This window comes from Hyperoodon ampullatus (assembly GCF_949752795.1).
Source record: "Hyperoodon ampullatus genome assembly, chromosome: 9".
Lineage (NCBI taxonomy): Eukaryota > Metazoa > Chordata > Mammalia > Artiodactyla > Ziphiidae > Hyperoodon > Hyperoodon ampullatus.
Genome location: NC_136922.1, coordinates 97,286,804 through 97,309,019, shown reverse-complemented (window position 1 = coordinate 97,309,019; position 22,216 = coordinate 97,286,804). Strand labels below are relative to the sequence as shown.

Below are 22,216 nucleotides of genomic sequence, written 5' to 3'. Positions count from 1 at the left end.
TTCTGTAATCTCTTTTCAGGCAGTCCCTTCTGAATGAGGTACTACTTTGTTTTCCTGTTTGTCCAAATCTATACGTTTCAAGCTTCGAGGACATCGCCGAAGGCCATCCCCTAGTTCTCGTGTTCCTGCTCTTCCTGGACTGCAATCACACCTCCTCTAAACTCTCACCTTCCCTGACGAAAGGTTCACACAAAATTCTCACAGGATGGATGACCACTTAGCAGGTATGTTGCAGAAAGGATTTACTTATAGGATGGGGGGCAGACCCTTGCCAACCCTGGTTTGGCTGGTCTTGTCCTCCTGGAGCATTCTACGATCATTTCTGGCCTCCCTGGTTCCTTTTTTCCCTGCCCTTAGGGAACAACATGAACAGAACCATTTCCAGTGCACATGCACCAAGCACTTCCTCGGTGCCAAGCATTATCCTACTTGCTTCACTCATTGAATCCTCTGCAACAACCCTGTCATTATCCCCATTCTACAGATGAGAAAACAGAGGCATGGAGTGCTTAAGTGTTTGCCCAAGATTACACAGAGGTGGGCTTCTGACCTTGACTGCCGATCATGTTCCTGGGACCCCCAGCCTTTTTCTGCTCTTTGTCTGATGTGTTCCATGACTTGAAAAATCTCAGCATCAATGACAAACCAGGGCTCGAACTGTGTGTATCCCTAACAGAGCATCAGAATTAAACAAGTCATAGCACTTCCCTGGTGGCTCAGTAGTTAAGAATCCGCCTGCCAATGCAGGGGACACGGGTTCAATCCCTAGTCTGGGAAGATCCCATATGCCGCGGAGCAACTAACCCCTGTGCCACAGCTACTGAGCCTGTGTGCCACAACTACTGAAGCCCGGGCACCTAGAGCCTGTGCTCCGCAACAAGAGAAGCCACCGCGATGAGAAGCCCATGCACCACAACGAAGAGTAGCCCCCGCTCGCCACAACTGGAGAAAGCCCGCGTGCAGCAATGAAGACCCAACACAACCAAAAATAAATTAAAAAAAAAAGTCATAGCAAGGACTTCTGGCAACCTAGAACTGAATTCTTTGACTATTCCCAGAGGTATCATCTTGGTATTGTCCAGGGTGTCATCGTGATCTAGCCTGAAAACTGTGTTAAAGTGTCCTGAACTTTGAGTCCTATTGAATCTTATCCTTTCAAAAAGTCTTGGTGGTTCCCATGGGAGTTGAGAGCTGCTTAAAATCTTCCTTGAGAAAGATATCAGCTAAAAACGTATGATCTAGGGCTTCCCTGGTGGCGCAGTGGTTGGGAGTCCGCCTGCCGATGCAGGGGACACGGGTTCGTGCCCCGGTCCGGGAGGATCCCACATGCCGCGGAGCGGCTGGGCCCGTGAGCCATGGCCGCTGAGCCTGCGCGTCCGGAGCCTGTGCTCCGCAACGGGAGAGGCCGCAACGGGAGAGGCCGCAACAGTGAGAGGCCTGCGTACCGCAAAAAAAAAAAGTATGATCTATCTTCTTTTGATCCCTAGTTGCATTTTATTTCCAGTGGTCATTAAATAACCTCACTGATCAACTAGTTGGCTTTCTTCGGTGTATTAAAAAAAAAAAAGTATTATTGGTTTGAGCACCCTAGTAAGGCACTCCTTAATTGTAGTTATGACCTATCTGATTCCTGCTTGTGGGCAGAAGGAATAGTTCGATTTTTTTCTTCTGTGATCATCCATTTGATTTTTTAGGTCATTTATCAGAAATGTGTGTGTCGCGAGGGGTGTCAAGGGGAGAAGGTGAAGGCTGCCTCCCTCTTGTCACTCACCACCCCCTCCTTCAACCCTGAGTACTTTGAATTCTTAGCACATATATATTCTGGACATCCAGTGGATGTTTATTTAAAGATAATACACATTATGGTATTTTGTCAGCTACATACTTTTTTTTTTTTTTTTTTTGTGGTACACGGGCCTCTCACTGCTGTGGCCTCTCCCGTTGCGGAGCACAGGCTCCGGACGCACAGGCTCAGCAGCCACGGCTCACGGGCCCAGCTGCTCCACGGCATGTGGGATCTTCCCGGACCGGGGCACGAACCCGTGTCCCCTGCATCGGCAGGCGGACTCTCAACCACTGCACCACCAGGGAAGCCCAGCTACATACTTTTAAAGCTCTACCTTTCAGCCTTCGAAGCAAGCTGCATTCTCTTTTACTAAGTGGAATGGTTGCTAATGGATGTTGTTGGTGTCTCTCCACACGCCAGGGTAGTTCTGATCGGCACAGCTCAGCCACCTGCTCCCACTCACTGTGCCACGTTCTGTTCACTCCGCACAACCAAACCCACTCAGTGCTTGATTTTCTCTCTCATGGATTCTATAGGGGAATAGTGATTTGTCCCAATGAGGCACCACTGTCAAAATCTGCCCTCAGTTTGTGGTTCTTCCCAGTCTCGCTTCCTGGAATCTTCTCATTGTCCACTGTCTCAGGACCCTGATCAATCCAGCATAGTAACTTCACCAGACACTGAATTCCCCATCTTAGTTTCGATGCTGTTCTTCCACATTGGTTTGTGTAAGTGCTGGCTGCCCGGTGCCATTTTCCTGCAGGTAAATCTCACCCATCCCGCATAGCCTCTGCCTGGTCTAGAACTTCCCTAATGTCTAAAAGCTCCAAGGGCGATCCTAGCACCATGGGCCCATCTACACACAGAGGGTCAAAACTTCCCTCTCCTGAAATGACACTGGTCCCCATGAGGACACCGCCATGTTCCCCTACCTCCGAGCAACGTGCTCAGTACTGTCTCCATGGTCACACCTCATTTCCAACCTCTCAAAATGCTTTCCTGCCTAGACTCACACGTTACTCTTACAACACAATGAAGAAGGTCGAAAAAAGTGAGCAATATCTTCATTTGACAAAACAACCCACCCCAGGTTCCTGTTTCCTTTACTTACCTCTTCAGGTGACATGTTATCCACTAAATCCTCTGATTCCTAGAGAAGAAAGACATAGGTCCAAGTTCCTTCCCTCTTCTTCCAAGTGGAACCATAGCCATCCCTCCCTGGCCAAGCCACAGATGCCTCTTTCCAACCCACCATCCCTTCCATATGATGAAGCTTCTTCTTGGTGGGACCTCTTCTCTCCCGATTTAAGGATCATGGGTTTCTTGCCCCTCAAAGACAAGCTCCCTGTCCCACGTTCCCCACCCCCGCCCCCCTGCCCCCAACACATCTCCTCTCACCTGGGTCATTTTCTTCTTTGTGGGGCAAGCTCTGCCCAGCAAGCAGCGCAGCAGCGACTGAAAGATGGAGGGTCTTTGACCTGAGAGGAGTGGTGAGTGAATGGAAATGCAAAGAAAGCAATATCCATCCTGGGAGGAAATGGTCAGGGGCTTCAAGTGGTCCTGACACTTCGCCACAAGAGGTCCATACTTCTAGGTGCTTCACCTCCGTAGGAACTCCCCCCTTCCATCCTCCTAATCCAGCCCTTGCCCCCATGCCTTGGGATGGTAACATGGAGACTCGAAGAATAGAAACCCCCTCCCGCCATCCTCAGGCCTCACCCCTCCTCATAGTAGGAGCCCTTAGGTTGAGGAGTGCCCAGAGATAACCACAAGGCATGAGGCAAGGGTGAGGTGCATGATGGGAGAATCTTTACCTGCAGTCTCAAGAGTGAAGTGCACGATGGGAGAATCTTTACCTTCGCGCTCCGGTGCTTCCAACTGCTGTTTGTGGCCGGGCAGGGGCCCGTTGGGCTCTTCGGGGGGCAGTGGAGCAGTAGGAAAGGGGTGAGGAGGAGGAAGAGGAGGCAGCTGTAGAGAATAGAAAAAGTTCTCAGTCCTAGAGAAGAGCTACCTTTTCCTGCCTTTACCAGGTGGTGTCCTGGGAAACCTCTCTAACTCTATTCAGTTCAGAAGTCCTTAGAGCACTTTGAATTCTCACGGTACCATCATTTGTAAACTTATCTCCTTCAGTCCCTGGACCCAGGGGCACTTGTCTCTTTGACTTTGTCAACGATCAGCATCTTCCCTCTCTCTTCCTATTTTCCCTTTGCCCCCTCTATCCTGTTCACCTGGCCCTTCCCAGCCCACTCACCTCGGGCTTCCCATGGAGGTCCTCATCTTCATCCTCATCCACAAAGGCAAAGGACTCAGGTCGACCCTGGGGCCAGACGCCACGGTGCCCCTCCCCAGCCTGCCGCACCTTCCCGTCGAAGGGTAGCTCGGACAACTTCCTTGCCATGTCCTGGGCTAACTGCAGCCTCCGCTCAGGACACAGGTGATGCTGCAGAAGGGACTGCAGTTCTGAACGCTCCACGGAGCCCAGCAGGATCATCGAATCTGGGGGAGATCCAAGCTCAGCCTGAGGGCCCCCTCAATTACCCCCCCGCCCTGCTCGGCAGGATGGAATCAGGGACAGAAGCCCAGCACCCAATCTTGTTTCAGCTCTTACCCTCTTTTCCTAAAAACTCATTTCAAAAGTCTTCCAGGATTGATCTCTCTCAATCCCTATTATTTCACCCATTTAGCACTTAGAGCCCCAATTGGTAGTACACTAATTGGTGCTAATTTGTACTTATTTTGATGCAGCCCTTACATAGATTGTTTGTAAATAGGTGAACTTGGTATTAAAACAGGCTAATCAACACTGTCTCCAAAAGAAGACACATTAAAAGCCATTCATACTGAGGTGAATGAATATACTTTGAAAGAAGTCTACAAGGATATCTGATGTTTAATCACTTAAAGACTCTGGGTCCTTGTAGGTATAAACAGAATGCCTACTTTTCCTGGGAAGTTCTTTTATATATTTATCAGAATTCTGCTACTGTAATTAACATTTTCATTAAGTTTTGAGGCCATAAGATTGCAGCAGTGTTACTGAGACAAATCTTACCATGAGGTCTTAGCCATTATTATGAAAACCCTGCAGCCCATCGGCTGTACCCCTATTCCAGTGAGAAGCCACTGCTTTAGAGGCCACTGAAAGGTATTTGGGATTTGGGAAAATATTAAAACTAAGCTAATTTGAGTAGTTTGGATACTCTGATTATCTGAAATTAGAGCTAAAAATTTAAATGGCTCCAAATATCCCTAAATGATTCTATCACACTAATATAATCATTAGACACGTATTTATTTAATATCCAGTAAATACCTATAAGGAGGCAGTCTGAGTGAGACAGGTGTTAGTCTCTGCCCTCAAGGGATACACAAGCTACTGAGGAAGATAAGACATAGATATAGAAACCACAATAAGAAATAATACAGGGCTTCCCTGGTGGCGCAGTGGTTGAGAGGCCGCCTGCCGATGCAGGGAACACGGGTTCGTGCCCCGGTCCGGGAGGATCCCACATGCCGCGGAGCGGCTGGGCCCATGAGCCATGGCCGCTAAGCCTGCACATCTGGAGCCTGTGCTCCGCAACGGGAGAGGCCACAACAGTGAGAGGCCCACGTACCGCAAAAAAAAAAAAAGAAATAATACAAAGCAAGATTAAGTGCCAAAGGTGGGCAGAAAGGATGGTGAAGGAGGTGAAATCACTGCTCATTAAACACGTTCACTCCTTCATATGGAACAGTTTCATCTGCTCCTCAAATTGGGCATTAAAGGACAGCTATCACTTAGCTAGGCAGCAATGAGAACCACATAAGGGGCCGTAAGATTTATAGCCAAGCCTCATTATTCTCGGATTCCCTATTTGTGAATTCACCTATGGGCTTAAATATCTTTGTAACCCAAAATCAATATTTGCAGTACTTTTCCCATCATTCATAGACATGTGCAGAACAGCAAAAAATTTGAGTTACCCCACGCACACATTCCAAGCTGAGTCTGAACAAAGGGATGCTCTGCCTTTTTTTTTTTCCAGCTGTCAGATTGTAAACAAATGTTCTTTTCGTGGTCCATTGAATGCCATATTTTTTGCATTTTTTGTGTTTTGTGTTGGTGATTTTGTTGTTTTTTAAGGAGTTTTGTTTTTTTAATTAATTAATTTTATTTATTTATTTTTGGCTGCATTGGGTCTTCGTTGTGGTGTGCGGGCTTCTCATTGTGCTGGCTTCTCTTGTTGTGGAGCACGGGCTCTAGAGTGCAGGCTCAGTAGTTGTGGCACATGGGCTCAGTAGTTGTGGCTCATGGGCTCTAGAGCGCAGGCTCAGTAGTTGTGGCGCACGGGCTTAGTTGCCCAGCAGCATGTGGGATCTTCCCGGACCAGGGCTCGAACCCGTGTCCCCTGCATTGGCAGGCGGATTCTTAATGACTGCGCCACCAGGGAAGCCCAATTTTGCTGTTTAAAATTGCCCCTAAGCAGGAAGGCTGTGCTGTGTCTTATGGAGAAAAGAAGTGTGTTAGATAAAAGCTTTGTTCAGCCATGAGCTAACCTTCTGTTGGTCGTGGTGAGTTCAATGCTGATGAATTAACAATAGATATTAAATAAGGTGTCTTTAAGGAGAAACACACCTAAGACAAGTGTATACTTTGATTACTTGAAGAAAGTGTTGTGACCAGAGGCTTGCAGGAACCTCACCCTGAATTTCCTCTAGGAGCAATGGTTCAGTGTAGTGTCCCTAATTCAGTGTTCTTGGAAACTTTATAGAACATAACTACAAGGACTAATGAGAATCAGCTGTATTTCTTTCATTGGCTTTTTTAACTGTCTTCTTGTGCTTGTGTTATGGCTGTGTTTTTCCATCCTTGAAGGTGACCATGTTCCCTAAGGCTGGGCATCCTGCAGCAGCCTGGGTGGCCCCTTAGACAAGCCCACACCACAGTGCCGCCCTCCACTTCTGTGGAGCCCTTGTTCAGGTCACTAGCCCAGGAATCTGCTTCCTTCCCTCCCACTGACCTTTTGAATCGACCAGTGGTAAAGTCTTGACTGTGGTGGTCTGGAGCAAGTTTCGCAACTCCCCGTAAGTGCAAGAAGCTGAAACAAACTGCACGTCCCGTACCATGATGTCCTCAACAAAGACTGTAAATTTGCTGCAGAGGGAGAAAGCACAGGCAGGGTTAGCCTTACCATATGCCTGTCCCTTCCACTCCTCCCGTGAGGTCTGCCATGCATTTGATCACTCATAATATTTATTAAGTGCATGGGAATATAAAAATAAGTAAAAAGCAGTGCTTCCAGACGTTGACCTTAACCTTGTGCTCAATCTCAGAACCTCCCACACCAACCCCATCAAATCTGAACTAATTCCAGCTGGTGCCCCTGACCTGAGCTGGTTCCAACCAAGGTCAGGCAAGTAGGGTAGCTTCTTGACCTGGATGATGCTGTCATAAAGGGAGGGCTGCAGGCTCTGAGCCACCATGTTGGCCAAGATAACAGCCACCATCATGGGTAGGATGTGAGCGATCTGACCCGTTAGTTCGAAGCAAATCACGGCTGTGGAGACTGTGTGGGATACCGCACCAGTCAGCGCTGCTGCTCCTAGAATGAGACACGGGAGCGTACCGGTGGGTTAGGGCTGCCTTTCTTGTCATGGGGGCTACATGGGGATGTGACGGGAGTGACACAGGGTGGGGACACATGATCCTGGGCAGTGCCAACACTCCTGAGATAACCGTTTGTCAGTAGTAAGGGTTAGAATGCTGAACTGTTAGAAAATCGTCATTTTGATCTCATTCTATGACCTTGGGCAATTTACAAAAATTTTGTGTGTGGCCAAAGTTTCATTTATAAAATAAAGATGGTGATGTGGCATCTATTACTTGCTTTTAAAAGTTTGGATCACTCTTAACTGAGCATTTAAAACCCCATTTACAGTGTTTTACCTTGGACCTCAGGTTTTGTTCTGTTTTGTTTATAAATTTATTTATTTATTTTTGGCTGCGTTGGGCCTTTGTTGCTACGCGGGTTTTCTCTAGTTGTGGCGAGCGGGGGCTACTCTTCGTTGTGGTTCGTGGGCTTCTCACTGCGGTGACTTCTCTTGTTGTGGAGCATGGGCTCTAGGCGCACAGGCTTCAGTAGCTGTGGCACGCGGGCTTAGTTGCTCCGCGGCACGTGGGATCTTCCCGGACCAGGGGTCGAACCCATGTCCCCTGCATTGGCAGGCAGGTTCTTAACCACTGCGCCACCAGGGAAGCCCAGACCTCAGGTTTTGATGCCAAGAATTTATGAGTGGATAGAGTCAAAATTCAGGAATCATGCTGTGGACTTGGATCAATGAAATCCTGATTCTACTATTTCTCAACTGTACGAATAGAGCTTAATTCTTCTGGAATCCCATGCTCTCATCTCTAAGGTGAAAGGGGTCATTAGATAAGTCCTAAGGCCCTTGCAGATCTAAAACATTATGATTCCATAAGCCCTTTGACGATAGAATCTGTCTTACTTGTTTTTGGTTATGTTTTCCCACCAACCAAAATAGTCCCTAGTGCATTAACGATATTTGTTATTTAAATATGGGAAGATATTCTATGAGAAAAGATGCTGGGGAAGCCATACATCAAAATGGAACAAGAAAAAGTCACAAAAGGGAAATATTGGGAGGAATGATTCTACTGGATGGTGTACCCAATATCCTTCAGAACATAAAGTAACACAGGAGATCTACTGGCAAAGGTCCACCAGGGAGACTGGGGGGATACCTGAGAGGCACGAAGATGGGGAGTAAGAGCAGATGACTCTTATTGATGAAGGAGGTTTTTGTAAAGAACTATGACGGGGGAGTAAGGTCACTGTATGCACTATAAAGCTGGTTAGTTCTAAAGCAAAGGGAGGCATGGCCTTAGATGTTATGGAAGTTCAGTGAGGAGGGGAGGGAGGGAGGAAGCATAATAATTCTGGGGCATATACTGGTCATTTTGTTAGACATGGCCTTTGGTTGGAAGGGACTATAGATTTAATGGAAAAAGATTATCTCAGACTCTCAAAATGTTAGGGCTGTAAGACATCTCAGAAGTCATTTTAGAAGAAAGAAACTAAGGTGCAGAAAGGCCACTAACTTGCCCCATGGTCATCCAGTGACAAAAGACAGGGATGAGTCCAGAGCCCATGTTTCTTAGCTCTTAGTCATGTGCACTTAAGTCCCGTAAACAAGAGCACATCTGCAGGTTAGGAGGATTCAAGCCAGTCACCTGCACTGTTGTTTCCACGATTCTTTGGAAAAAAAAAAAAAAAAAGCCCTTACCAAGCATTCAGAGGTGATCCTAGGTGCTCTCAGCCTTATTATCTCATTTAATCCCCATAATCCCTTTTCTACATGAAGAAACTAAGGCTCAGAGATGTTTAATAAGAGCCAATGAGTCAGAGCCAAGGGTTGATTATGTGAATAAAAGTTGAATTAAACAGCATTAAATTAAAACCATATTGTGGGGCTTCCCTGGTGGCGCAGTAGTTGAGAGTCCACCTGCCGATGCAGGGGACACAGGTTCGTGCCCCGGTCCGGGAGGATCCCACATGCCACGGAGCGGCTGGGCCCGTGAGCCATGGCCGCTGAGCCTGCGTGTCCGGAGCCTGTGCTCCGCAACGAGAGAGGCCACAACAGTGAGAGGCCACAACAGTGAGAGGCCCGCGTACCGCAAAACAAACAAACAAACAAACAAAAAAACCATATTGTGTAGCCTGGAATGCAGATATCATGGGAGAGTTGAGTGTGGGTATTCGGGGTGACAGGAGGGTGGAATGTGTCTCACCAATTACTGCGTAGCCCCCAGGTAGGATCTTGTAGATGATGTCGTCAAATAGGATACCATCTGGGAAAAGCATGGCCATGATCTCTCCTACCAGCCTTCCAAATGCAGCTCCTAGGGAGAGACAAAAGGAAGGAAGGTGTTGAGAGATTCAAGGCCTTTATCCTCTTTTTTCAGAGCCATACCTCCTTGGGCGCTAAGACTAAATACAAACCCCCAGCCTTCCAGGCCTTTCCTTATTTTCTCAGTACACTAGATTGCAGCCATCAGTAAGATCCCAGGCTTCCCATCAGAACTTACCGAGCACAAACACAGGCATGAAGCCTCCGCAGGGTATGGGCATAGTGGTGGCCACGATGGACATCCAGAACTGGGGTAAAAAGAGGCGTCAGGATACCCTCTCAACTCTGCCCAATACACACACACACACACACACACACACACACACACACACACACACACTCAACCTCCTTCCCACTATCCTCCTCCTTCTTGCTTCAAGAGTTACAGAAATCCTGGGGTAGCTAATCCTTCTGGAAGCCATCCTGCCTGTCACCCTTCCTCCAGAACCAAAAACACATGGAGCGCTCAGGCTAAGAGCTCACCAAAGACAACACTATAAGAAGGTTCCTCCAGGCAATCAACCCAAATTGTTCCTACCTGGAGTGACAATATTTGCCTTTAGGCAATCAAAACAAGGAGTGAGGCCCCAGGGGACTCCTCTGTCACTGCCCCCAAAAGGGCCCTAGCCTACTGTATCCTCTTAGCCCAAAAAGGTCACCTCAGCTAAGCAGCCTGAGCTCTTGAAAGTGGAGGATACCTTTTCCTGGCCAGACTATGTTTCTGAAAAAAAAAGCCCCAGCTCCAAGTGGCAGACACCTTAAAGTCATAGTGACTTACTGCAGGACTGCTTTAGCTTCACTATGGTCGTTTACAAAGCCATCTATATGGCAAGCCTCACAAGGGAACCTGGAGTGAAGACAGTCCTGCCTGAGCCATTTCCTTTAACATCAAATCACCTTCAACAAAGGATCAGAAAATCAGATCGGTCCTGACCAACCTGCAGGAGCACATTGAGAGAGCCAGCTAAATCAGCCAGCGTGATAGAAAGGACCTCCAAGGCCAAGGTAGTATTCCAACAGGAATTGGGATGATTTTAGCAAAAGCAATAGGTACATTCTGCAGCAAAGAATGCAAAAGAACTGAGAAACCGAATGGAAAAAGGAGTAGTGGTTGAACTTTTGAAATATCTGTAAAAGAAATAAACATATGAGACATAATATATAAATTAAGCAACAGGTTTACATATCATTTCCAAAATAAGTAAGTCGATCTTAGAAAAAGATCTCAAACTAATTCGGTGAAAGATGACAACAGCTAAAGGTCAAAAAAAAAAAAAAATTGCCAGGCTCAAACTATTTACAATTTAAACACTACACCAACTTTATCGTAAACTAATGAGAAATAAGTTTCCTAATTTTCTGAACCTTAGAGGGAGATTCTTTTGAGCCAGGGCTGTCCTCAAGAGACAATGATGAAGGCTCTGAGAAGCCTTCATCCCTGAAGCTCTGAGAAGAGGCAAAATACATATGTCACCATGTCAGAATAGGACTCTTTAAAACAGTTGAGGACAGCCAAGTTAAATGTACAATTCAAGAGGATACAGATTGCAAATTCTTCGGGTGTGTCACAAGGGTGTATCTTGTTGTCTTTGCCTTCTCTCAGCACTGGCACAGTGCTCAGTAAATGCAGGCAGGATGTAGGTAGGTAAGTTAAGTAAGTAGGTAGGAAGGAAGGAAAGAAGAGAGTTTGGTCAAACAGTATTCATGCAAAGCAGAGACACTTAGAGCTAATATTTGCTTAAAACATCCAACAGTAATGCTTTCAGGGGAACTTGTTTAAACTGCGGGTGACCAGACACCACTGGAGGCTACCCCATCAGACTGTCTGGAGACAGAGGTCTAGGCGCTGACAGGCGCTTCTTAAGTGATCCTGACATATAACATTTTGAGACCCCTTGAACTATTCTGTACTGTCTCTTTGGAATAAGTCCACGAAAGCCATAAGGGATTTTGTAGGCTCAGGTTAATCTGAAAGCTCCAGTAATAAAGATAATAGGTGGCTGATTGGTCTGATTTCAGAGGATGAACTTCAGATTATCCTCCAAGATCAGTGTAAGAATAGCATCAGGATCAGAGGACACCGAAGTTATCAACTCCTATAGCACAGAGAATGACACTTGAGACTAGCATTCTTTTTGCGCTATTAGCACATGAAAGGGAAGATCCAGAAGCAGGGTAAGTGACCTGGAACACCAATAATTCCTAAGATTTTAGACACCCAGTTCTAGAGAACTGGGAAACTAGAGACCCCTTATCACAGATTCTACTTTATTTAAACCCTTCACAGGAAGGAACCATAGGAAGATTAGACAAGAATGCTACAGAGCCTCAGGCTGTACTGAGAACTGAGTGATCTAGGTAATAATGTTAGACTTATTAAAAAGGAAACTGAGATGTTGTAATGATATTCATACTCATTATAAACACTCCAGAGTTACAACATGGTGATGCCTTCCATGTTTTAAAATTGAGAAGATGGAAGGTCCCTTCATCAATGTTATAAACAGCTGAACTGAGAATCTTATCTGTGAGCACTGAGACTGCCAGAAGACCACATAAGCTAAATTTCAAATCAAACTGTGGAAAAATAGTTCTAAGTCACTTGTATGTTTTAATGTGCCTACGCACCCTATTGTCCACACTTTGGAAATAATAAGGGTATGGTTATGCGTCTAATGATAAGACAGTGAAAATGCTGGAAGCAGTGATTACTAGGTAATATCATGGATTTATAGCAGTGAATGGTTTTACATTTTAAATATTATAGAATAGCATAGGCCTGCTGCAAACTGTTGGGCTTGAAATATAGCCCAAGAAATGTGAGTTTCTTCTCGATTCACTTATTATGTAGACTTTGTTGAGGATGTAATTCAGTGAGAAATTAATAAGAATGATATACAGTTGAGTCCTGCTATATAATCCAAGTAGGTTTCTCAGAATAAATTTTAATCTGTAAGGTGAAATCCAGAGATACACTTGGGAATCTGAGGAAATGAGGTCAGGTGGGAAGGAAATGTTGAAAATACATACAGAATTTTGTTTCTCCAAAAATTTTCAAACGCTTAACATTTCAAAAGTATATATGATCCCAAAGTTACCATACAGCTCAGTCTAGAGGAGTATCAGAAAAACACCATTGTTATCACTGAACAAGAAATTCTGAGATGCCATCAAAACTTGGACTTGGTTACTGCAGATGGGTTTGTATGCTCAACAACCAATTACAGGAAGCTGGGGTTTATAAATTAGAGAAGATAAACTCTATAACGAAAGTCCAAAAATCAGACCCCTAACAAGACACTGAGAACTTCTTTATGATAAAAATATCAAATCTTTTGAAGGAAGAAATGAAAATGATCTAATTAATAAAGTGGGTGTGCAAAATATGGAAGCCACAGACCCAATTAATCCCCCTGGAATGGAATGAAAAAGAACATACATAAATACAGCCTCCAGAAACCGCACAGCAAATCCTGAGAACATAAGTAACAGAATTGGAACCTGGTGTGTCAAGCACCTGGTATCTCTAAGGATAAGACCATTGACAAGCACATTAAATGAGCAGCAAAAAACCACGAAGGAAATTTTAAAATAATTTTTCAACCATAAGCATTAGATTCACCAAAGATCAATAATCAAGTATTACATATTTGGCACACAGTAGGTGCATGAGAACATTTATTGAATAAATGAACCCACCTCAGCTATTACAATATAAATATAACTTAGTGACTCATATCCTGGGGAAATATAGATTCACAATCAGTATCAAGAATAAGTTAATAGCAAGGTACGAAAAAACATGAAAGTTTAATGTGGACAGACTTTCAAATGAAGGCCCTTAATATATAGAGGAAAATGCTGGGTTATTCAAGCAAGACATACTATGAATAAGGAGGCAATCATCAAAAAAGAGAAAAAAAAGGCAATCAGCAATTATAACAGATGTCACAACCAGTGATGGAAATAAAAATATACTTGTATAAGGCAGTAATTGAGAAGTCTATAAACACATGATCCTTGACGGGCAAATATGAAAAAGAACTGTTATAAAAGAGATCAGCTTTTGTTTCCTAATTGAAGTTAGAAGAAAATGGTTTAAGAATGGCAAAATCCTCACAGCCTCACTACCTAGAGAATAATAACATTTATAAAAATTATTTATAGTCACTAAGAAAGTGGATTTAAATATTTTATCCCTTTTGTAATTCTAGAAAAGAGATCATCCACTAGACTGGGGAAAAAATGGATATGCAAATCATCTGAAAATGGATAATCAGATGCATGGAGAATGAAGTACCTAATTATCTAACATGTGGGGGGATTTGGTTAATTTATCTGAGGTCTTTACACAGTTATCTGTATTGCTAAGCTCTGTATTGCTAAGCTCTTGTCCTTACTTACGTGGCTGCTGTGATGTCTCAATAATCATGCAAGCAGAACCTTGAGAAGGGTTATAATAATTATGGCAACATCACTAAGCTGACATGAATGGAACACTAACCCAGATATTGGTTCACTTCTCTAGATGAGCAACTTACTTATGTGCTGGTTTCCAAACTGTTTTTTTATTAGGTTGGACGAAGACCAAATGAAGTTTTACCCTTCCCTACCCTATGCACACCCTGGTTCCTAGGTTGAAAACAGAAGCCCAGGGAGCCAGGAATGTAGGGAGGGGTACCTTCATGATGAAGAAGAGGGTGATGATGACGACAACATTGACTTTTGGGTGGATCCACACAGCTGACTGGCCCAGGCTTTCAGGGTCCCCTACATGCTTTACCCACGTGTTGTTGTCAAACAGGGTACTGATGGCTTCACGAGGCATCAACTGTGAGAGGAGGAAGCAAAAGGGAGCAGTTCTCCAGGGATGTTGGGTACTTTCCTTTTTTTAAGAGAACCAATTCCCCAGTTTCATTGTTCAGGGGACACTTTTGCTTTTTTCTCAGGGACAGAGTCTATCCTGGGGCAAAAGCACATACGCTCAGAAGCCTGAGGGACACCTGTGCTCTTTCCTCTTTTCCATGTGGCCCCGTCCTGGCTTGGTCCCAGTCATGTGCTCAGTGACCTGACTCCCACCCTCAGAGGTCACCCTTGGAGCTGACCTCTCCAGCCATGAACTGTCCCATTCCTGGTGGAAAGGTAAAGGAGGCGATGACAAAGGTAACAATTCCAGGATAGAGCAGGCGGCTGAAAAACAAACAGAATTCATCCTCACCTAATTTAGCTAGGCCACAGTGGACAACTCTCTGGACTCTGGTAAGCCGAAGTTTTACTGTAGTCTACTACAGTAAAACTGGAGTCTACTGGAGTCTCAGGCCATTAGACAGAGCATTCTCTCCACCAACAAGCAATCTTTAAAGGGGAAACCGCACCATTCATCCCTGGTAGAGTATCAGGGCTTCTATATTTTATCACAAGCCACCTAAAGGCATATAACGCCTTCCACAAAGATTAAAAGGGAGGAACTCTTGGAGAAACCAGAAGGCAAACAGGTAGGGCAGAAGAAGGCGGTGACTCACTGCTTAGCCAGAAACTGGCTGAGGGCCTTGTGCTTCCGGACACCGAGCATGACTTGGCGATGCAGGTACACAAATACAGCTCCCAGGAAACCACAGCAAATCCTGAGGGTGTAAGTTATGCAGAAATGATACCCTCATCCCTCAGACCTGGCCACCGCAGGGAAACAAATAACAGGCACACACCTTCCCTTTCTACCCACCTCCCCCCAACAATTTACACTTCACCCACACCAACCCCACCTTCCCAGCTTGGGTCCCTTCCAATGCAAAGCCACGCCCCAGCCCTGGTTCCCCACTGTCCTCCAGAGCAGACAAACCCACTGACCCAATGGCTGCGAAGGCTGGGAGTTCCTGCAGGTCAAAGGGGAAATCCATTCGGAAATTGGTTCTGAAGAGAGCTGTGATGGTGACTACAGGATGGAAAGGCCAAGGATTATGGTGGGAGCATCACAGAAACGCACCGAGAAGGAACCAGGGTCATAGGTTTTAAGGATCAAAGCTTCCTCCCATCCCAATGCCTCCTTTTCTATTTGATTTCCTTTTTCTAACACTACTGGCTGAGACACTCTCCCCTATTCCATGACCCGTATCCTTGCCTTATATACACCCTTGGGCCTTGGTCTCACTTCCCAAATGATGCCATCCACTCCTTTTCTGCACTGCCCCACAGAGCTTCCCTCCACGCCCCATTACCAGCCTCCCTATTTCACGCTGCCTCCACCCCAGGGCTCCCCTGTTACCAGCATCCTTGTTCCACACGGCTAGCACTCGGAAAACAAAGGCGCTGAACGTGGCTGCAAAGAATCCTCGCCAGTAGTTCCTCACGGCAAAGTAGGTAGAGGTGACCTCGATGCTAAACAGCACTCCTGTAGGGGCAAGGAAGGAGGGTCAGGTGCAGACAAAAGTGTGAGGCTCTCTCCCACACTCCCACCCTGTGGACCCAAGGAGCTTTTGCTGAAACTTCAATCACAGGGGGAGCAGAACTGGGAAGTGATGATCTCTTAGAGTGTGCCATGCTCTAAACCATACACCTGCTCATGCTAGCAGTTTTTTGCAGGCCAGGGATGTGGTTCAACAAGATACAGAGAGGATGGGAAATGAGGGGGTTTAACCCACAAAACCTGAGGGTCAGGTGGTCGTGCCCTCTCCATCCCTTAGAAAGCAAGGTTGGGTAGGATTCACAGTTGTCTGGTATCCACGGGGATTTGAAAAATTTCTGCAAGAAAAGTTACAGAAGAGAAAGCTTCCAGAGCAGGTGCTCACCAGAGCACCAAGCAGAGCTCAAGATTTACAGGGACTCTCCTTAGCACCCCCCTCAATCTCTCCTCCCTTCTCCCATGCACCACGTACCATGCAACTTTTAGGGAAGAAATAAGAAAAATGAATAGGAAAGGGCTTTGTGAGTGGTGACAATACTCAATATTGCAAGAAAGGAAAGAGGATTCATCCACATTTTTAAAAAATTAATATTAAAAACCTGACTGAAAAGGACCAAATCCAGGGGGAAAACCAAGAGGCAGAAGAAGTTATAAACAACTATGCTTAAGAAAGGTGGGTGATGATCCCCGGTCAGGGAACTAGATCCCACGTGCATGCCGCAACTAAGAGTTCGCGTGCCGCAACTAAGACCTGATGCAACCAAATAAATAAAATTTTTTTTTAAAAAAAAGAGAGGTGAAAAAAAAAAAAGAAAGGTGGGTAAGGTAGAAGGAAACCTAATTAACAGTCCTAAGTTGTACTGTTTCTGAGAGTAGTTGCTGGAACACAAATGAGAAGGTAAATAGATAGAAAGATAGCCAAGAGTTGGTGGAGACAAAGTAAGGAAGCTAATAAGGGTATAAAAGATAGACTTAAAAGATGCAAAGAGGGCTTCCCTGGTGGCAGAGTGGTTAAGAATCCGCCTGCCAATGCAGGGGACACAGGTTCGAGCCCTGGTCCGGGAAGATCCCACATGCCGCGAAGCAACTAAGCCCGTGCGCCACAACTACTGAGCCTGTGCTCTAGAGCCCGTGAGCCACAACTACTGAGTCCACATGCCACAACTACTGAAGCCCGCGTGCCTAGAGCCCATGCTCCGCAACAAGAGAAGCCACCGAATGAGAAACCTGCGCACTGCAACGAAGAGTAGCCCCTGCTCGCTGCAGCTAGAGAAAGCCCGCGTGCAGCACCAAAGACACAAAGCAGCCAAAAATAAATAAAGGGGAAAAAAAAGATGCAAAGAAAATAGTCTTTAAACATACCAAGAATCAGGGCATAGTGGTTAGATGCAAAGAAAAAACTTACAAGAGAATTACCTAACACCTGGCTAAGCCTCATTTTTATCGGAAATGAAGAAGGAAAACAAGGAAATGCAGCCCATAATGAGATGAATGGAGAAGAGGCCCAGACCTAGGAAAGCCCGTGAACTAGACAAGGTTCGTCTCCCCTTGCTCTCTGCGAGAACGGCTGCTGGCCAGCCCAAGACCCCCAGCCCTCTCCTCCGTAGGTGACAGTCAGCGATGACAGGAAGTCATTTATGCCAAGGGAGTGTGGTTACTCCCTCGTGGAGGAGCTGCTGCATTTGGACAGAGGATTCCTCGTGGTTAGCTCAATGGCGCCTTCTCTGGGAAGGTATCCCGGATCCCCCTCCGCGGGTAAAAACAGCCCTTCCCTTACCTTGTTCTCTCGGAATTCTGGACTATCAGAGCACTTAGCACTTTCAGGTATAGTTATTTATTTACATCTCTGAGTTCCCCCAGGATTGAAAGTTCCTTGGAACCCCACGCCTAACACAGTGCCTGGTACATAATCAGGGCTCGAGGCCTGTTTCATGGATGCACAGAAAGGGGAGGGGAGGGGAGGACAGGCAAGGAAGAACGAGAGCAGAAGAGAATAGGTGGGGGGCGTTGCAGGAAGCGGGGAGTCTGAGGGGCGGAGCTTTGCTAACCACCTCTTGCCCCTGCTCCCCAAATCCTGTCAGGTAAGGCAGCTGTTTCCTCGGCCTAAAAGGAGGATTTGACACAGTGGGGAGTCAGGTAGAGCAAGTCTCTCTTTTTCTTTCTTTTTTTTTTTTTTTTTTTTTGCGGTACGTGGGCCTCTCACTGCTGTGGCCTCTCCCGTTGCGGAGCACAGGCTCCGGATGCGCAGGCTCAGCGGCCATGGCTCACGGGCCCAGCCGCTCCGCGGCATGTGGGATCTTCCCGGACCGGGGCACGAACCCGTGTCCCCTGCATCGGCAGGCGGACTCTCAACCACTGCACCACCAGGGAAGCCCCTGTCCTTTTCTTTACCAGTAACAAAACCAAAGTCGGCTTTGATTTGTCGGATGTAAACTATCCAGCTCATGAATACTTTACGACCAGTTTTTGAAATCCTAGGCTAGATTTTCTTTCCTGCGATGTGGTTCTGGGACACCTTCTCTAACAGTCTGTCACTGTGTACTTCGGAACGAGAGCTCATTTTCATATTCGCCTGAGCCAGACAGAAAATGTGCTGCTAAGAGGAAACAAAGCATTAAAAACACAAACAGCATTTGGAAACTCTCTAGTCTCCTAGGTTCCGTAATATTGTTCTCTTTCCCACCCTGAAGGCTCCTCTCTGCCTTCTCCCTGGCGCCTTTGCCTCTGCCCAGCCAGCGCCTTGTCCTTGGTCTCTGACAATGGCTACTCATAGACACACTTTCTCAATCTCATTCATGCCCATGGCTTCAACTACCACCTCCATGCTAACCTACTGGTTAACAAAGCAATGCTTTCAGCTCAGTTCCTGAACTTCAGACTCACCGAGCCAGCTGCCAATTTGAAATCACTTGGAGACGCCACAGGAACTTCAAATGCAACGTATTAAAGTGAAATGTATCAGCTCCCCCAGACCTGTTTCACTTCCTATATTCCCTATCTTTTTTTTTTTTTTTTTTTGCGGTACGCGGGCCTCTCACTGTTGTGGCCTCTCCCGTCACGGAGCATAGGCTCCGGACGCGCAGGCTCAGCGGCCATGGCACACGGGCCCAGCCGCTCCGCGGCATGTGGGATCTTCCCGGACCGGGGCACGAACCTGTGTCCCCTGCATCGGCAGGCGGACTCTCAACCACTGCACCACCAGGGAAGCCCCCTATATTCCCTATCTTGCTTGCAGCATCACTATCCACGCCATTTCCCTCGTTATAAAATTGGAAGTTAGCGTAGATTCCTCGTCCTTTCTTACCTTTCACATCCTCACATAAATCAGCCACCAGGTCCCATCGATTTTATTTTCTATCACCCATATATATCATCCTGTTCTCTATCTCTTCTGCCTCTGCCCAGTTCGGTCTCTCATCATCTAGCATCAGGACTATGACAATAGTCTTCTTGTTAATCTTGGATAAATCCTATTAATCCACAGGCCAGTTCTATCCTGCACAGATCTGCCGGAGTTGGCCATGTCACTTCCTTATTTGAAATTCTTCCATGGCTCCCCTTCACCCGTGACAGCGTTTCCCAAAGTCAGGTCCATGAGATACTATGAGTTCCATAAGAAGGTCCTTGCAAAAAGAATTCTGTGGGAAATGCTACACTTGGGATATTCACAATACATGTCAGCATATCAAACGTTCTGATAACTCTTCCAGTTTAAAAAACTACCTTTTGAACCCAGTATTTTCCAACTTATCTTATCTTGGAACACTGTTTACAGGTTATGTCTGTTAACACCATGAACTGTGTTCCATAAAACACATTCGGGATGCTTCTAGCCTAGAGAATGAAATCGACATTCTTGTGCATTTCCTACTAGGACCTTCATGATTCAGCCCCCACATACCTATCCAGACTCATTTCCTGTCATTCCTTCCCCTGTATCCTCTAGAAATGCACATATATGTTAATTTTAGTCCCTTACATCTTGACTTTGCAAGGCTGTCTCCTCTCTCTCCAGAATATCTTCCTTGCACTTTGCCCAGGCTGCCACTGGGACGCTTCTTGAGTGAACTGTGATGGTCTGCTTGCCTTCCTGTCTGCCCTTTCAGCCGTGGGTACCTGAGAGCACAGGAACCAGCACAGCGCCCAGAGGGCTCACGGCAGAGGGCACATATGGAAGCAAAAACATATTTGCCATTTTAGCCAAACACTGAAGCAAATTTCTTTCATCGGTGTAAGGAATTAAGAGTTGACCATATAGTGAATAAATTATTCTAATACTAATTTTTTTATTTTAGAATTAGTCTATGTTCATAAAATAAAAGCAATCAAGTAATGTTATCTGCAAATTCATTTAATATTTGCCATTTATTACAAACATCCTGAAAACAGCATTTTAACTTTTCAATGCTTAACATTTTCTCAAGAGCCATGTTTTATCTGTAACTTTTCTATTTGCCTCTCCCGTTCTCTACACAGGATCATGAAGAACCTTCCTCATTCACCCCAGAAATTCCAGTTTTATGCAAAAAATTCATATTCTCTTCACTCTAAAAGAATCTGATTAAAAACAAAAACAAAAAAAATGCTACCTTTCTAAAAATATTCTTCAGACCTTCTGGATTTGTAAGGCAAAAGACCAAACAAAGGTGAAAGCGGGTATAAATGCAAGTGCGAACATTTAATGTGTGCAGAAATTCAAACACACTACCTTTCACTGGCTGGGGACTATGGCTTTAATGACAAGAGCTGACAACAAAAGTGCAAACAGGATGCCAGCTGACGTGTTCGCTCACATCGGTGCAGTGTCAGTTCAAGTGAGCATGGTACATTTTCATTAACTGTAAATGTTTATCCATATATCACTTCTGAGCCAAGTCATCTTAGTTTCCTGAAGACTCCTCTAGGAATGGACTGATTACATGTTCATAATTGCAAGATACCTCTAACAGCTGGTGCGTTTAAGAAGCATATGCCTTTCCTGCAGTTTTGCTTCTCAGATTGTCAACATGGTGTCTTTTTTATCACCAATGAATCCAATGAGTGATCTATATAATCCTTGCTCTGTTAGTCTGGTTATAACTGTTATCAATGAGTAAATAAACAGATACAACAGCTTTCTCTGACCACGCCCACTTGTTAGTTATTCAGGACAAGGACAATAATCTGAAAGGTTACCCTTTGTCTAACATTAGTAGAAAGAGCTAAACTCAATCTTAAATTGCTGCCAAGGAAAAACGACACTGTAGTCCTCATTTAAAGCTGATTATTGGGACTTCCCTGGCGGTCCAGTGGTTAAGACTCCATGCTCCCAATGAAGGGGGCACAGGTTTGATCCCTGGTCGGGGGACTAAGATCCCGCATGCCCCAAGGCGTGGCCAAAAAATAAAAATAAAGCTGACTATTAATCTAAATAAGGTCCACCTAAACTTCTGTGTCCTTAACAACATACAACCAAAGGTAAGTCTTCCCTTGGAGAAGAAAATACATAGAGATGTCAATTATACTTCAATTAAAAACAACAATGACAGGCTTCCCTGGTGGCGCGGTGGTTGAGAGTCTGCCTGCCGATGCAGGGGACACGGGTTCGTGCCCCGGTCCGGGAGGATCCCACATGCCGCGGAGCGGCTGGGCCCGGGAGCCATGGCCGCTGAGCCTGTGCGTCTGGAGCCTGTGCTCCGCAACGGGAGAGGCCACAACAGTGAGAGGACCGCGTACAGAAAAAAAAAAAAAAAAAAAGACAAAAATGAATTATTCAAGAGCAAAAAACCAAGAGGAACATCCATAGAAGTCCCCTGTTAGAAGATGTAATACGTGAAGGGCAAAAATATCCAACAATACCAAGGGTTTTAATATAAGTACGGGACCCATAAAGGCCGCCTCGGTTTTCCTTCCTGGCTCTACCACTTATTAACAGGATGACCTTGCTCAAGTCACTAACTCTCTCTCTCTCTTCCTTAATATAGATCTCATCCAGCTTTGGGCAGGAAGGGATGTAAAGTCCTTAGAACATTGCCCGCGCATAGTAAATGCTCACTAAAAGCTATTCTTGCTTGACTCGTGTTTTAACTGCTCATACTCGAACTTGGGGATGCCGACAAAAACTGTTTTGGGAGCAAGACCAG

General features: G+C 45.6%; 1 protein-coding gene across 1 annotated transcript in view; it reads right to left on the bottom strand.

The window, feature by feature from the left end:
• The window catches only part of CLCN1 (chloride voltage-gated channel 1), a gene marked incomplete at its 3' end in the record, with an annotated part of 31,934 nt that overhangs the window by 2,022 nt on the left and 7,696 nt on the right, over positions 1-22,216 (bottom strand). The window contains exons 8-20 of the mRNA XM_079711660.1: positions 15,957-16,082; positions 15,542-15,626; positions 15,217-15,318; positions 14,800-14,884; positions 14,376-14,525; positions 9,873-9,942; positions 9,576-9,686; positions 7,155-7,368; positions 6,787-6,920; positions 4,038-4,282; positions 3,643-3,754; positions 3,185-3,264; positions 2,898-2,936 (exon numbers count right to left, since the gene is read on the bottom strand). Coding sequence (XP_079567786.1) covers positions 2,898-2,936; positions 3,185-3,264; positions 3,643-3,754; positions 4,038-4,282; positions 6,787-6,920; positions 7,155-7,368; positions 9,576-9,686; positions 9,873-9,942; positions 14,376-14,525; positions 14,800-14,884; positions 15,217-15,318; positions 15,542-15,626; positions 15,957-16,082 — 1,553 coding nt within the window. The remainder of the gene's footprint in view (positions 1-2,897; positions 2,937-3,184; positions 3,265-3,642; positions 3,755-4,037; positions 4,283-6,786; positions 6,921-7,154; positions 7,369-9,575; positions 9,687-9,872; positions 9,943-14,375; positions 14,526-14,799; positions 14,885-15,216; positions 15,319-15,541; positions 15,627-15,956; positions 16,083-22,216) is intronic.